General features: G+C 47.1%; 5 protein-coding genes across 5 annotated transcripts; 1 reads left to right on the forward strand and 4 right to left on the reverse strand.

Annotated features, from left to right (window-relative positions):
* Positions 1 to 662: 662 nt before the first annotated feature.
* On the reverse strand, positions 663 to 2,568 carry ONS95_000264 (uncharacterized protein; the record flags this gene model as incomplete). The annotated part of the gene is made up of 3 exons (XM_058493412.1): positions 663 to 1,395; positions 1,462 to 1,936; positions 2,001 to 2,568. The coding sequence occupies 3 exons, from the start codon at positions 2,566 to 2,568 to the stop codon at positions 663 to 665; spliced, it is 1,776 nt and encodes a 591-aa protein (XP_058363612.1).
* A 2,424-nt stretch (positions 2,569 to 4,992) lies between these two features.
* ONS95_000265 (uncharacterized protein) lies at positions 4,993 to 5,946 on the forward strand (the record flags this gene model as incomplete). Its single annotated transcript, XM_058493413.1, has 5 exons — positions 4,993 to 5,139; positions 5,190 to 5,314; positions 5,366 to 5,529; positions 5,589 to 5,764; positions 5,821 to 5,946. The coding sequence occupies 5 exons, from the start codon at positions 4,993 to 4,995 to the stop codon at positions 5,944 to 5,946; spliced, it is 738 nt and encodes a 245-aa protein (XP_058363613.1).
* Positions 5,947 to 7,177: 1,231 nt separating this feature from the next.
* On the reverse strand, positions 7,178 to 7,867 carry ONS95_000266 (uncharacterized protein; the record flags this gene model as incomplete). The annotated part of the gene is made up of 1 exon (XM_058493414.1): positions 7,178 to 7,867. One exon carries the CDS (start codon positions 7,865 to 7,867, stop codon positions 7,178 to 7,180), a length of 690 nt encoding a protein of 229 aa, XP_058363614.1.
* Positions 7,868 to 8,326: 459 nt separating this feature from the next.
* On the reverse strand, positions 8,327 to 9,904 carry ONS95_000267 (uncharacterized protein; the record flags this gene model as incomplete). Its single annotated transcript, XM_058493415.1, has 1 exon — positions 8,327 to 9,904. The coding sequence occupies one exon, from the start codon at positions 9,902 to 9,904 to the stop codon at positions 8,327 to 8,329; it is 1,578 nt and encodes a 525-aa protein (XP_058363615.1).
* Positions 9,905 to 10,812: 908 nt separating this feature from the next.
* On the reverse strand, positions 10,813 to 12,860 carry ONS95_000268 (uncharacterized protein; the record flags this gene model as incomplete). The annotated part of the gene is made up of 8 exons (XM_058493416.1): positions 10,813 to 11,424; positions 11,475 to 11,648; positions 11,794 to 11,843; positions 11,894 to 12,143; positions 12,197 to 12,285; positions 12,336 to 12,520; positions 12,569 to 12,664; positions 12,715 to 12,860. 8 exons carry the CDS (start codon positions 12,858 to 12,860, stop codon positions 10,813 to 10,815), a joined length of 1,602 nt encoding a protein of 533 aa, XP_058363616.1.
* Between the last annotated feature and the right edge of the window lie 1,692 nt (positions 12,861 to 14,552).

The following is a 14,552-nucleotide window of genomic DNA, read 5'->3' on the forward strand; positions in this document are numbered from 1 at the left end:
CTATGGAGAGCATCATACATACCAGAAAGAAAAAGTCGGGCAAGAGGGGCTGAAAGATTGGTAGTATGAGATCTCTTCACCGTCCGCGAATAATTCTATCCAATACTGCTACTTGGTTCTCGTCATCTGGGGATGATATTTCGGTGAGAGTTAGCCCTTTTGTCCCTTTTCGGAGACTTAACTGAGGATTTTCATCTCCAGCTCCAGCTGATGAGCTTTCCCTATGAACTAGAGCCGTGCATTATCAGCATTGTTATTGGTGTGGACTAATATGCTAGGGTTCCAATCAGCAGTTGTCAGCCACATTGATGATTAAGCTGCTCTGTGGGGGACGAAAGTTTAGGTACCTCTAAGGTATACCCAAAGGAGACATCGCTGATCCTGATCTAGGGTTATTCCTAATTGGGTTGCTGCTGATCCTGGTCTTCAGTCTCACTATGGAAAATGCTAAAAGACGTGGAAACACGTACAAGGTACTATTCTTAAGTGTGGTACTGATGAGATTCAGCCAAAAAATGATTCAGCTACACGACTTTCCCCTTACATGAAAGCACGAAGTCCTCCTCCCTTCTTGTGTTCCGTCGCATTGTGTCTATTAGATGCTCTTTCTGGTCTCATCGTCAACAAATATTTTGGCGTTGACGCCGGCCAACATTGCCTCCTTAAACTCCTGCCTGAAGGAACCTATCACTGACAACTTCGTCCCAAAGAATTCTTCCCGCAGTATCGCAAGCACTCTCAAGCCATAGGTACTCCTCAATATTGTCAACCACATCTTGCCATTCTAACAGCTTCAGGGCTCCGGAAACCGCTTCCACATTTTGGACATACCACGCCCTTTCCTTCGTGCCAGACGCAGCAATACCACCCAAAACCAAGATCCACAGTAATGTCTTGGGACACAGCTGCCAACAAGGATCAAACTTCGACGTTTCCATGATATTCTTTAATGCCGTCGCCAACTTTCCAAAGATACCTGTTAGAGGTGGTAATGGAAAGGTTACGGCAGTGCTGTATATCATCACTGCATGGCGAATGGAATCGTACAGACAGATACTGCTTACTTCGCCAACTCCGAGCTCTTCCCCAGACGCCAGCGACATCAGACTGTGCTGTGTCGCATTTCGCTTAAGAACAAATGCTGCCATGTCTGTAATAGGCCTTACCCCTCTCGTGTGGCCATCAATGACCATGCTCACATCCACCATATTTCGAATAACTCCCAGCGCGGATTCATTGATTCCGAACGGATTCAAGCTTTCAAATCCTCGCCCTAGATTCCTCAAGGAAAGTCTCAACATTCGGTCGATTTCGAGTGCGGGAAGGTCCTTGGCGGCGGCGAGCAGAGGAAAGTGTGGTCTACAAAGACTCTGAGTCGCTCCAAGGACATCTGAACTGCAAGGAAGCGTTTCAGTAAATCTTGTGTTTTCTGGGGCAATATGAGCGCGGGTCTGTGCTTACAGAGAGAGAGTCTCCGCTAATCCTGGTAGCTCTACATTCTCCAAGCCGCCTCGACGAGCGACCAGAGATCGCATTGCCAGCGTATGTGCCTTCACGTGCGTGATGCTACCATACACATCAAGCCACTGGATACTCGGAAGCGGCGAGTTGAAAGGCGAGCGAACCTTCTCCTTCATGTGATTTGCTACCGTCTCAACCTCATTCGTACTCAGAGCCAGGACAGCCAATATCACGTCATCTAAAGCTGTTGCATCGGGGTTCTTCATCTCTTCTTTCAGCAGTGTCATGGTCTGCACTTTGTGGAAGAGGCGAAGAGGATTTTCAAGACTGATTCGGGGACTTCGGAGAACGTCCATGTGGACGATGGCACCGAAGGCCAGGGCATGCATCAGGATGGGCTTTTCCCAGGCTTTACGAAACCATGCTGTGGGCATTTGAGTCTCAGGACCAAGACCTGGCCATAAGATTGCAACAGCTGCCATCGAAGTCAGATCTCCTGTGACTTTCGGGTGAGGATCCTGGGGAGGGCTTTGACTTACAGTGATCGAACAATTCTGGTATATTACTTTTCCCACCTACAGGGTATATTCTGAATGGATCTACCCTTCCTGCTCCTAGCGGTGATATTGGACTGCCAGTAATGGACGATGGAGTCGGCGAGTGATCAGGAAGTCGTCTCTCCAGACCATTTTCCTCGTCGGAAACAGACACTGAGTTGCTCTCGCCATTATTACTGCAGGGCCTGGAAGAATCTGACGTCGGATACGACCAAGACGTATTCGAGGGGAACTCGGTACCATTGGTGCTGATATATGGATTTTCGATCGTCCGATCAAGACGCGAATTATAATTCAGACTGGACTGAGATGAAATAAGAACCGCACCATCTTGACTGACTTCTCTAACGAGGGTTGGCTTCTCTTGGACCTTTGGGGGCGTCTTTTTACGGCGAAAACTCCTCATTGCCGTGGATCGGATGATTTTCTTGTTCCGCTGCTTCTCGAGCGGGGAAGATGCATTCATGCTGACGAACTGCAGGTCCATGCCCCCAGTGCTGCTATTCCTACTCCCCTGGAGATCTGAAGCCGCGGAGTCATTGCTGGCCATGTCGTCCAGTCTCGGCTCCCTCCTGTTGCACGAGATCTCGCAGGAGTCAAAATAGTATCTTCATGCATCGGCCGACCAAAAGTATTCACACGGAACTAGAACAGCGACCACCCCGCTTTGCAAGAATTTCTTTGAGGCTCAGCTATCTCATCTCTATCAATTATCACGACTTCAAGATCACGCCGGATGAAGTTTTCCGCCTTCGTATTGGGTACGCGTGTTGCATTGGTCAGCTTCCCACCAAGTCGCCGAGCATGCATGTCAGCGGTAATCCCTCCATTTGTAGGTCTTCTCCGGTGCACCTGCATCTCATTCCACGTGCGCATCGGGTTTAAGATCGCCATGCCTCATCTGGATCGTGGTATCCCATCGCTTTGCAGCGTGACTTTGACAAAAGTACCGGCACTTGATTGTCTCTGGACTTCACGACAGCTGAGGGCCACGAATATTCTGATATTTATTCCAATCGAATTCATTGGAACATTGCAATTCTGTACCACGTCCAGTAGACTAGCGATGAATTCATTTTGTTATTGAGCTGGGTGGGGGACCCTTCGCACAATCGAATGTTCTCCAACCAGGTCAAGACATCCTTGTGGTCAAGGGATCACCGGACCAGAATGTTCAATTTGTCAACCTGATTCGAACAAAGTGTTATCAGAGCCCCTTCTACCTAGTTAAATTCAGATAAGTGATTGCTTCCTGCCACTTTGAATATTTTGGCAAATTTGTAATCATCGCTGATCAGTATCGAGACCATTATCGGATCCTATCATCTTGTAGTACAGACACCGTCACTCTGATGTTCTATGCCGATCAACATACGACGAAACTGCCCAGATGACCCGATATAATGCCTCTCAGCTTCAGATCGATCGCGGACTTCACACACCAACCCAATATCATATCATACGTTGCCGGGTTTGCCTTGGCTCCTCAGCCACCGAACACCTTCACAATGAGTAAGCGTAAATGTATGCCAGTGGCTGCATTTGACTTCAATGCGACCTAAATTTCAAGTCTCGCTTTTTATATGTCGATAGGAAACAAAATTGCCGATCAGAGTGTGCAGCTGCCGACGTGTACGTTTATTCACATCAAGCTTGTCCTTTCGACCCATGTACTTCTACTTGAATAGTCTCGCTTTGGCATTTGTTAGAAATGTTCATGAATGACTGTATAAGCGACTCTTATGTTTGGATAATATGTGTGAGCTGATGTGAGGTCTTTTTAGAATGCTCTTTGAAATTCGTCAAACGGGTTGAAGATTAGATGTCGGGATCGATAAACAACTTCATCTATTGTTTCTAATATGGTTTGGCAAGAGCCATACACTCACTGAAATGAGGGCTTGCGTAGTGCTGCGACTGCCCTGCGACGCCAAAGGCTGCCCACGACCCACGTCCACAAGCTGTACTCCAGAAGGATTCAGCGTGCTTTCTAGCAGGGTAACTCACCCGTTCTATTTAATATTAGTGTTAGAACTTTCCCACGTACAGAGAAAAAATTTCACTCCTTCTCAGTCACAAAAAGTCCGTTGTTATTACTTGTCGCGCTGCCCAAGCCAACAGAACAGGCAACACAATCTATGTTTTAAGCGAGGATCGCTGTCCTCTAATCTCGTCTTCACACCCCATATCGGATATTCCGAAAGCGGTTATATTTTTAAATCAGAAGATGACTGTCACATACGACCATAGATTGAGGAATCCAGGGCATCCCGTCCGCTCTGCCGTACTTAAACCTCAAATCGGTGGATTAGTAGTTGGGTGGGTGACCACCAGCGAATACCTACTGTTGTATGTTTTTTGATCTTTCCTTTTGTCGAACAGAGACCAGAAAAACGAACGATACGTAGAAGAGATGAGGTCCAGCAAGTAAGTTAACGACATTTACTCGGAGGTGCAAAATCGGGTAGGACTTGGCGGGGAAGATGCAAGGCATATCTCGAGAGTGGGATTGCCATCAGGTATAAGCCATGGCACCGGGATTGCCTATCGCAGTGACATTAACGCATCAGGCTCTCTGGTGATCATGAATATTGGAACATTACCATTCGATCAACGATGAGGATTTTCCACTTTTGCTGAAGTAAAGCGTTTCTTTTATGGAGTCGACTCACCTATATTTTGTTTACAGTACGAACTTAGTAAGGTACAAGGATCTGATACTGATAGTCGACCGGTCATGCCGTGAACGACATCCCACTCATGGCCATTCCAAGTCAAGAGATAAGAAAAATGGCTTCGACAGAGCAATTCTAGACGCATATATCGGACTTGGTTGGGTCGAAGTGGAGACATGCGAGCGGTGAAGATGACATGTTAAAATTTGTCGATACCGATATGTTGATATAAATATGTTTGGTTTCCTTTTCTGTGCAGAAGCAACAAGACCTTTCTCTGACTATACCTAAATCCTATAATGTATACTTTCAAAGTGCTTTCCATCTTTGGCCTGTTTGTTTCCTCAGCAAGAGGTGCTTTTACAATTCCCAATGATGATCAGAATATGTCAGGCCTGACGGTCAACTCTATCCCATATTCAACACGGGTAAAATACATGCGGCTCGTAGGTATACGCGTCTTCACTTCTTGTACAGCCACTGACAGACTTACAAGGCAAATGAAGCTCTCTATGAACAGAGCGGACCATGTCCATTTGCTGCATACGGAACAATCATCGTCAACCATACTGCCGATGCGATTGTCTGCAAAGGTGCCAACTTCAGGACCGGGGATCCCACGCACGTCCACCCTTGTTCCTCATGAATTATCACCTTCTGATATATCTACAGTATCCATGGTGAGATATCAGCGATCAATGCATGCACAGCTGTCTTCGTCGCGAAGAACATGACGGCATCTCAAATCTTTGCCGCCTGGGGAGAACTTTCCATCTATACGAACGCTGAATCGTGCCCTATGTGTGCGAGTGCGATCCGGTGGTCTGGCTTCAAAGGTATGGCGGGCCAAGTGTATTGATCGCTCTGCTTGATGGGTGGACGTTGACCTGCACAGAATACATTTATGGAACAATCATTCAGCACAACTATAATGCAGGATCGGGTGTCATAACCATATCATCCTACGACGTTTTCCAGCAGACTAGACAGCTTCCTGGATATCAGACGAGTATGTTAGGACAGATCTTGACCAATGAGACGGATCCCCTGTTTTCGTGGCAGTACAACGAAGTATGGCCATCCATTCTTGAATCTAAATCCATTCCAGTGACTGACATGCTCCGTAGTCGTATCCCTGCCCAAATGGCTGCGTCAGAGAGTACAGTCTGTCAAGAGGATACAAGACGTGTTTCGCGCCCAATGCTACGGTCACGAAGCGAGAGGCTGTTGACCATGGTGATCATTGGCATTGAGTGATTGGCAGTGAAGCTTCTTCAGGGTATGTTCGGGTTATCGTAGGACGTTGGCGCATGCAAATGAAGAGGGAATGTTACCAATTACTCGATACCATTTCTTTCTCCGGTACTCTAATTTCGACTCAACTGGCTGGAGGAGTGAGATAGAGTATCCAAGAATAGAAATCGCTACCGTGTAAATGAATGAAGTCCGAACCTCCCCGACAATCTCCCCAAATTAGCCGAGGATAAGAGGAGATGGCCTTTGTTGACTCGCAATTGTGATGTTCTGCAAAGGGACAATAGAAAGAATATCTTCATAAGCAGCGAATTTCTGGACTTCGCATGGAATAATGGTTCAGCGTCAGTGATCTGATCAGTTCTGACACAAGAAAAATGTTGGTAAATGTAACCTTGAAGCAAACAAAAGCCATTCCCATCACAATGAGCTCGAGGATCTCTTGATTTGAGCAGCCACATATCGGACTCCATCAAAGACTCTAAGTTACGCAAGCCATGAAAAGTACCACAGACATGGCGTTCATCCCAGAAGGCTTCGTCCCAACTGCCGTCCCAGAGTTGGCCGAAGCCGAGAAAGAACTTGATGCAAGTATCATCGCAGGTGGGTTTCATAACTTATATATCACTACCTAATATCAAATTAAGCTTCGCAGTACTTCCTGTAGGGTGCAAGATCGCAGCTGTTGCTGAACACGGAGCAAGTCGCGCTGCCCTTGCCCACAGAGTTGAACCCTCCTCGCCGACGGAACAAAGAAAGCGTTTTTCCTTAAGGTGTAGACAGATTGTGAATCCTCACGAATCTACAACTAATCGAGACTAGGTCCTGAAAAGAAATCTTGGAAAAGATATGGTAAAAGGAGAATTCGAAAGTCGCAAAGCACAGCGTGTCGTTATCCTCGAACATACCCCTGTCGCCCATGGAACCTACGCCAAAGGCCCAAACAGCCATTTCTTCCCTTGCGATTTCCATGACCGAAATGCTCTTTATACCTCTTCTATATATCGGTCTCTTTGCAATTGATGTGCTGACGTGAACAGGAGAAACAACATCAATGTATCTGCGGGGTGGCCTGATTAAAAACCCACACGGATACGACAAGTCGAAGTCCCTCATTCAAAGTTGATTGAACATGTGTTGCTGAATGCGATTTTCAGTGTAATAGAGGAGATGCGCAGCTTGGTGACAAAGTACGGTCTCGACGGCTTTCGACTTGCCAAGTACGGACCTTCATTTCCTACTCTTCTCAATCCCAGCAACTAACATCTCAACCCCCCTCGCACACCTATTATGCCCCTTGCTCTCCCAAGCCTCAGCCTGCTGTCCCCCAATAAAAGCATTATAACCTCCTGTAGTCCAATCCTCCCAATAATCCGCATAGACCATGAACTCAGGCCAGCCACCCTGCGGGCTATCATTCTCCATTTTAACCAGCTTGACAGCTTTTTCGAGGAGGAAGTCCCTCATCATACCGAACGATTTCTTTTTCCATGTCCGCTCATACTCATTTGGATGATAGGGCTCCTCTTTTCCGAATCCGAGAAGCAGAGTGGGTTTGTGGATGAGATGGGGTGGAAGGATGCTGAGTGCGTGCTTGAGAGAAGTGCAGTGTGACCAGGTGTGGTAGGGGAAGAGGAGGATGAAGGCAGAGTGTTTCGATATCTCAGCTTGCCAATCTGATGGAGACTTAAGAGGTGTTGTATTTGACTCGCTTGCCTTGAGACCAGACGGTGAGTCTGCTTGAGAGAAGTTATATGATGCGATATCTATAATGTGGATCTCATATTCGGGAACCCTCCAAGCAATGTAGTCTTGCTTCGAGAATTCTGCGATAGCAGTGCTGAGGACATTTAATGGGCGGGGAAGGTCTGTGTTATGGATGAGTGAGATGCTCTTGGTTGACACTTCTATGTCCGCCATGCTCAGCCTTCAGACTCGTGATAATGAATGTTATCTGTTCGAAGAACTCATCGGGGGTGTCTTCTGGAGGACTCTCTTAACTGCTGTGGCGGTGTTGGAGATGAGTCAAATTTTATCCAACCGACCTCGTATTTATTGCAGAGTCACCCCAACATGCATTCAAACGCATGAAGACTGCGCGAAATTGTCGAAAGTTGTAAATCATACGGTCCCCATATCGACAAGAAGTTACATCTGTGGAGTTGATGTTATGCAAGGAAGCGATTTCTAGCAGTGCGGGTTGTGGTGGGGTTGATGGCGGGGTCGATTTTGAGGCGACTCCAGTGCCCGAAGACGCGGAACGTTGGGCAGATTGAGGCACCCGTATCATATCGCCGAACTTCTCGCGTGTCTCACTGAGGAGACTGTTCTAGGACTGGAAATTTGCCAATGAATGAAATGGTACACTGAAAAAGGCATCTAGGCATGGCGACCAAAGACCAAATTTCGAAGCTTTCGACGTCTGGAAACTACATCCAACGACTTCAGGTCAGAAAGGCTGTACTTGTCCACCTCTCCAAGTAGAATATTCCCTATTCTGACGAGGTACTTTTCTCCAGAAGCCGAGAGCCGAAAGGATTGCTGTGTAGGCTCTAGCAAGACATCGATTGGTGATTTCCCCTTGATAATGATGCGTGGATCCGCCCCAATTTCGTGGAGGAAGGAGAAGAATGAGAACATTAGCCGGACATGGCCACAGGCGAAGATATCATCATGGCCGCAGATGTGAGAGAATGTAGCCATATTGCGATATCCACAGACTTCGTGCAGAATGGTGGCACCGCCATGATGCGCGTTAATCTCCGCTCCTGCGGCAATGGCACAGCGTACTGTGCAGCGATCAATGTCGCTAAACCCTCCGGTTTCATGTGGGCGATATTGTGTGAGAATACTGCGAAGCAAAATATGTTTGATGTTTGGATCTGAGGCGTGTTGCTCGAGGAGGAGATTTGCGATGCGAGCCCAGTTTTGCAGGAGACCCGGGGGAATGTTGTCACCCACGGCTCTATACTTTGTCAGAAACCTGATGAATACATCTTTACCAGCTCCTTGTTTTATGAGAAACTCGATGGTCAACAAGAATTCCGGGTTGCAAAGTTTTTCGATGCCCCACTTGTCCAGAAGCAGTTCGATGGTCGCCTGGATCTGGACATACTCATTCTCGAGACCTGCTTTTTTGAAGCCGATGGGAATTTCCAAGTTGGCCTCATGTTGCAAGAAGAACTTTAAGCCGTCAACTGGATGGAGCTTTGCATTGTCGTCCCAGGTTTCGATCGCGGAGAGATAAGTAAGTAGCGGCGTAGTGAGCACAGCGTTGGCTGCTGGGTGTTCTCTGTTGCGGGATATGAAATTGATGTGGGCGCCCAAATCGAGGCATCGTTCCATCATAGCTGTAGTTCCATGCTGAACCATTGAGACCGCTGCTGCATAGATAGGGAGGTGCAGGGGTTGTCGGAACGGATAAGGTGCATGTTTGTTGAAAGGGTTGCACTTCTCGGTGCCGTGAATATCGGCGCCCCTTTCAATCAGTACATCGAAAATTTGTATGTTGTTTTCCAGAATGGTAGTTGTCAAGGCTGTCACAACGATGTGGTGTTGCTTGGGTCCGTAGACCCTTTCATGCTTATTGACATCGACCCCATGATCGAGAAGTGTCCGGACAAGTTCAACCGACCCTCCATTTCGAATGACGGACGGGAGAGACAGCTCGATCCCCTTCAGTGAGCCGAATCCAGCTTTAAACAACGAGAATAGAACTGCTTCTTTGACTGGGTTGCACAGTTTCCTGGAGAAACGAGGACTGAGTGTGACATTGCTATGATCGAAAGTGGCTCCCATCTCTACCAGTAAGTCGAATACATCGGCGTGCCCTCTTTCCGCAGCTAACTTGAGAGTCGAACAACATTTATATTGGGCGTCAATTATGTTTACGTCAGCGCCATATGAAGTAGCTAATCGTATCGTATCGATGTTTCCAGACTTGCAAGCCCGCCGCATGGCTTGCTCTAAGAAATCCCGTGAGCCGTATAGGACAGGCTGGAGGCGATAGCGAAGACATTTGCTACATCGTATCAATCTACTGAGGGCTTCGGTATTTTTCTTCAGATTTTCAAGAATAAGATCCAAGAGTTCTGGTATTAAAAGCTCCAAGGAGGAAGACATTGGGTTGGTGGTCTGCAGCCGACCGTTCTGAAATCTTTTGATTGCGTGTCAACTTGTTTGAAGTAATAAGAAGGTCGAGATCTGATATGAGAATGCCAGCCAGACATGAATGCTTCAAACATGGCTAACTCTAGACAGGCTGTACTTATGGGCAGTCAAATTAGAGCTCGCAAGTCTCGAGGGTAAGCTAAGAGTCACAGCTGTAATCACTGCCACCGCGCCTGTAGTCATGCTGCGCCACGACCCCAACCGAGTGGCTCATACCACTGATTGGGTAAGGCGATCGCAAGTAATATTGAATCAAGACAGACAAGATATCTATCAACAATTAAGATCAACACGAGCAATGAGAATGTTGTTGTGTTTGAGGTTCGCGAGATTCGCGGTTTATTTTAGGAACTGCTAAAGATGCACTTCAACTACTAAGGGATTTCGGAACAACAAGCCAAGAGTCAGTTGATAGTGATTAAAATGTGTTAACAGGTACAAGGTTATTATTTCTCGAAATTAACCCTCCTGTAAGGACAAATGTGGCTTCACCCTTGGAGTATCTTGCTATAGCTAAGACATATTTGCTAGGTACAGATAAACTGTATATTGTTTCAAATTTGTATACTAAAGACTGAAATGCATATATTTTTCTAGCAGTAGCCCCGCATGAACCAGTTCGAATATTCCCCACGAGTCCAACAGATCAAGACAAACGCCACCTGTTCCTGAAGTGAAGAGGGAAATGTGACTTCTCACAACCCAGAATCAATCTGATCTACAACAGTCGTATTTGTATAAGCCGCCCAGTCTCTACAGGTCTGCGCCATGATAGATGGAATTGGAAGATTAGCAATATCAGCAGGACGTTCTAGAACTGTAATATAAAGACCAGCGGAGACGTGCCAAGCGATGTGACAATGCAACGGCCAAGCACCCGGATTATCCTGATTAATCTGCATGACAAGGTACCCTCCGGCACGTACCATCTGCACATCGCGGCGTTGTGGGTTTGCAGCATTGATGATGGTTCCGTCCCACGTTCCGGTACCTTCGGCTAAAACCCAGAAATTGTGGCCGTGAAGATGCATGGGATGCGCTGCAACGGTCGGGTTCTGGATGTGGATGCGGACCGTAGCGTTGGAACCGAAGTTGTAACTATTCCAGTTTCTCGGGAAGGAATTGTTGCCCATTTTGGAAAGGAGGAGGACGGGCTGATTGTAGTTCACGCGGAAAGAGGATCCGTCCATTGTCCAGAGCCAGTTTCCTGATGCATTCTGACCGAAATTGATAGCTACATTGCGCGTTGTAGATGGAACTGCGGCTGGTGTGATAGGGTACCATGGTTTCGTTAAAGCCAAGGCGTCCTGAATTGTTAGCGAGAGAGTCTGTTTTTAGAACGGCTAAGTTGACATACATTGCCACATTGATTAGCGACTGCAGTTGTAAATTCTGGCCATGGAATTGTGTTCGGCATCGCTGTAGCTGCATCCTGAGTCCGGTAATAGACCATGGCTTTCGCGACCTGTTGATTGAATAGTGAACATGCTGCAATATAGGATCGCATCACGACCGGAGTCGGTGTCCCCGCCTGAAGAAAAAACCTACGAGTTAGTATTGTTTTGTGTCGACACTGAAAGGACGGGAATACACAAAGGAGACGGAGAAGGCAGCCGAGGATAGGGCGTGACTTCAGGCCTTTTTCTAAGATGGAACGAACAACTCCGAGAACTTACCAGCCCTGTCACTAGAATGTCTGTCCTTTGGCCGACGCCGAGGGTAACGACTGCTCGAATTAGTAAATCCCTCCAACTGTGCAAACCATCAAAAGCTGACCTTTAGTATCGTAAGGTATTATAGGAACAAAGTCGTTGGCAATGACCTTCAAGGTGTGGCCATCTATTGAGAACATCATTGTCGCTTCAGCACCAGCATTGATTAAGCGAAGCCGGTGGACCTTCCCTGGATAGAATCTGAATTTGGAAGTAGCAGCGTTGCTGAAGCACTGCCGAGTGTCGCCAACAGCCTTCTTAGTGCAGTCGAAGCTGTTCCTTCCGTTGATGAGATTGTTATCCGAAAGTTGGATCTGACCACTTCTGTAAGTAGGTGATTCGAAATTGGGCAACGGATAGAACCTACGACTTTGTTGATGTCCGTTGACATAGTATCCTTGACAATGTCAAAATATTCATGGTGATAGTGGTCACTTAAGATAATCGGTCCAACGTCTAATTAGGTAGTTAGTGTCAGATTTCAAAGTGCTTCTTTCAATGCTTACCTGTATCGTATGCAACCGTGCTAGGACCATGAATGATAAGTGGCCCTACCACACCTCCAGCGTACTGTCCACTGTAGTGGGAATGATACCAAGTAGTGCCATAAAGGTCCGCAAGAAATGAGTAGGTGAAACTGCCTCCTGGCACGATTGGACATTGTTGAACTCCCGGCACACCATCCATCCATCTTGTTGTAGCTATCAGCTTAGATACTTAGACACGAACAAGTACGTACTGCATCTCTTTCTGCAAAATACCGTGCCAGTGGAGGGCTGTCCCTTCCTCAGGATCCGTGATTTGGTTATGTACGGTGACTTGGATCGTGTCGCCCCTAAAGATCAGTTGAGTGTCAAAGCCACATGATGTTCTGAATGTACGTACCAGTTCGCTTCGATCAGCGGTCCAGGAAATTGGTTGTTAACCAGCATCACGTCTTTGTAATATCCATCTGGTGCTGCCCAACCTCTGGTGATGGTGAAATCATAAACCCGGATGACACTACAAATATCAGTCCGTGCGCCTTGCATACAGCAAGAACGAATCATACCCAGTGTGAGGAGGATCTAAGTCAACTTAGCAAACAACAATTACTGGGGAAGGAGTTGTGATTCTTACCGGCTAAGAAAGCGGGTTGTTAGAGAGCCATGTCAGTCAATGCACTGGATCGAAAACTCACTGTCTATTATATCGTTAGCTTAGCTAGACAGACTTGCTCGGTGGGCCGCCAACTTACATGCATTGGTGTTATTTGCTGTCTTCCCACCCCAAGGAAAGCCTTGAGGGAGAGGCTAGACGTTGATCAGAGCTGCTCGAATATCCTCAAAGGAGCTATATGAGAAATATATATCGCAAAAGATGCATGTGCAGGAATTTGAAGTGTGTATCACACAAGAGGAGTATCACACAAGAGGACCAACGAAAGAACAGCCACCCTCATAATTGGGTGGTACATAACATGAGTAATTGCAGAGTACGGAGTAATAAATTTGAGATCATAGAACTAGAAATCTGCCACTCACCGTCACAGGGGTCGTAGTGAGGAGGTACTGAGGAGGCAGTTCCGGATAACTTGCTAGGATGAAGTCAATCTTAAGTTTGCCAGCTTGGAGTCGGAAGCCTGACCTTGGCCTGCAACAAGCGACACCAGCAGTAGAATGATGAACACAACGTATCCCATGGCTAATGATGCCATTGATTCAAGTTAATGTGAGTGGAAACTGATGAGCGAGTCGATGAATGTGGGCGAGAGAGAATGAGGGGTTGCCTGCCACTTATCATCTTCTGAGAAGGACAATACAAGAAGCGCTTTCAGCCCTCCTCCATTTCAACAGTCGAGCTACCAATGCTGCTTCCCGTGTAGCAACAGTATGTACAGGATGAACTTGTTCCGAAATAGGACTTCGGATTCTCTGTAGGACCGCGAGGGAGAAGTCCAGCCATGTCTAGCCCGAGTACCAAAATCCAGTTTATGCTCAAGAACTATCAAGCTTGCTTGCATGTGCGGCTGCAGTATGCACGAAAACTATCGCAAAGACGGGCAGAGCATCCGTTTCTGCTTGGCACAACGATTGGATGCAGTTCGCGAGAGGCATGGAGAGGATGAACATGCATCTTGTTCTGGGACTAATTCGATCTTGGGAGCAGGATGTTCCAAGTCAAAGCATACCATACTTTAAGCACATACATCCAAGTACATAAGTCGCATACGCCACTGAGATATAGGTATCCAGCCGCTTGACCGCCACTTGAGGCGGGAAGCACCTTAGCGTGACCCAGGACTCCGTAAAGCACTTGCACGTTTCCCGTTAAACTCTTATCGGCCTAAATTTTGATGATTGGTATAAGATTCTGATAGATACAAGTGGGAGACTGTCCGGTGAGCTATCGAAAAAAATGAGGTGTCGGCAACTGGAACAAGTGGGACGGACAACTCGGCCTGGATCCGAAGGACTCAACTTGAGCCACAAAACTTGACCGACCTAATATCAGAGAATGCAAACTTGCAAAGATATTCATCTATTCGTGCAAAAGACAAGCTTTGTCTCTTCATGCCAAAGACGTGGTGTGATCACGTCCGAGAGCTCGGGCACAAAACTGGCTGGCCATCTTTTGCGGCAAATTTTCAAGGTAACACGCTGAAAGCCACATGTGGCACACACCTCAACGACCATGGATTCTCGAACGGCACATGAAAGAAGAGACGGCACGTTGATCTGTCC

The sequence above is a fragment of the Cadophora gregata genome, assembly GCF_030347475.1.
Source record: "Cadophora gregata isolate MNR1 chromosome Unknown scaffold_1, whole genome shotgun sequence".
Taxonomy (NCBI): Eukaryota; Fungi; Ascomycota; class Leotiomycetes; order Helotiales; family Ploettnerulaceae; genus Cadophora; species Cadophora gregata.